A 1,175-nucleotide genomic window follows, 5' to 3' on the forward strand; every position below is an offset into this window, starting at 1 on the left:
AGATAAAACTTGTTATACATACAGAAAATAACTACTCAATATTGCTGTAATATCTAGGCAGGTTGATTGTATTCATACTGAAAGTAATGAGAGTTTTAAAAGGGGAGCTCATATAGTGAGATGCAGTGTTCTAGTCCAGGGGAGGTCTCTCCACCCTTTGCCTCAGGACTCACTCCTTCTCCTCACTCAGTCTTGCTAGCAACTTGGCTGAGGAAGACAGGGCTCTCCAGATTTCTGCTCTGATCACCTCCCAGGCACAGGGGCTGTGTTTCTTCTCTTTCAGGTACACAGTGATCCTGTGGAAGTATTTCCTCACAGCCATAAGGGAGTCTTCCTGGGTCAGTGGAGGTTCCTGCACCCCCACCTGCTGCATCAGACAGCCTTGCAGGTCATTGAGATGCTGGTGGAGGTCATTGCAGAATGAGTCTAGGAGGGTTGCATTCCAAGCTCCAGATGACTCCTTTGATGTGAAGATGTTCAGGACCTGCTGGGTCAGCTCACTCAGGACAGGGATGGCTTGAGTCTCCTGGATCTGCTGGGCATCCACCTTCTCCTGGGGGAATCCAAAGTCCTTCCTGTCCTTCAGGCAGGAGATGGGGGAGAGTCTCCTCATTTGTACCAAGAGTGTCAAGGCTCTCTTGTACCTGAGGTTATGACTCTGAAGCAGGTCACATCCTAGAGAGCAGGTTGACCAGTAGCTCATCACCACCAGGACCATCAGGAAAGCACAGAGCCTTGCCATGGTTAATGTTGCCAATGCTTCTGGTCTTCTGGGCTGTTTGGTCCTGATCCTTCCCCTCTAGATTCTTTAAAGACCATCTTGGGTGGATGTGTCTTAAGTAGGGCAAACACTAGTTTCTACTTTCTGAATGCCCTTCCGTCACTTTCCAATGGTCTTTTCACTTTCTTTAACGCATTCTCTGCTTGCATCTGGGTGTTTTTCTAAACCACTGTGGTTTTCATCATTTCTTCCTCTTTCACTGGTCCTCACCAAAAGCTTTTTACATTACTTTTCATAATTTGAATTTTCATTAACTGTTACAGCACTGATAATCTGTCCTTACTTGAAAATTATATATTTAATATAAATCAAAATTTTCTGGAAAATATTCTATATTCACTAACCAAATTGATATTATTATTAATTATTGTTTTATTTTTATTGCTTAAAAAGT

General features: G+C 43.6%; 1 protein-coding gene across 1 annotated transcript; it reads right to left on the reverse strand.

Moving 5' to 3' along the window:
* Nucleotides 1–120: 120 nt before the first annotated feature.
* LOC110323342 (interferon alpha-1-like) lies at nt 121–876 on the reverse strand. Its single transcript, XM_021200511.1, has one exon. The coding sequence runs from the start codon at nt 740–742 to the stop codon at nt 170–172; it is 573 nt and encodes a 190-aa protein (XP_021056170.1). The 5' UTR covers nt 743–876; the 3' UTR covers nt 121–169.
* Between the last annotated feature and the right edge of the window lie 299 nt (nt 877–1,175).

The sequence above is a fragment of the Mus pahari genome, chromosome 6 (genome assembly GCF_900095145.1).
Source record: "Mus pahari chromosome 6, PAHARI_EIJ_v1.1, whole genome shotgun sequence".
NCBI classification, from domain to species: domain Eukaryota; kingdom Metazoa; phylum Chordata; class Mammalia; order Rodentia; family Muridae; genus Mus; species Mus pahari.

Coding starts and splice junctions, on each gene's coding strand:
- LOC110323342 (XM_021200511.1), bottom strand. CDS start 742: ATGGCAAGGCTCTGTGCTTTCCTGATGGTCCTGGTGGTGATGAGCTAC.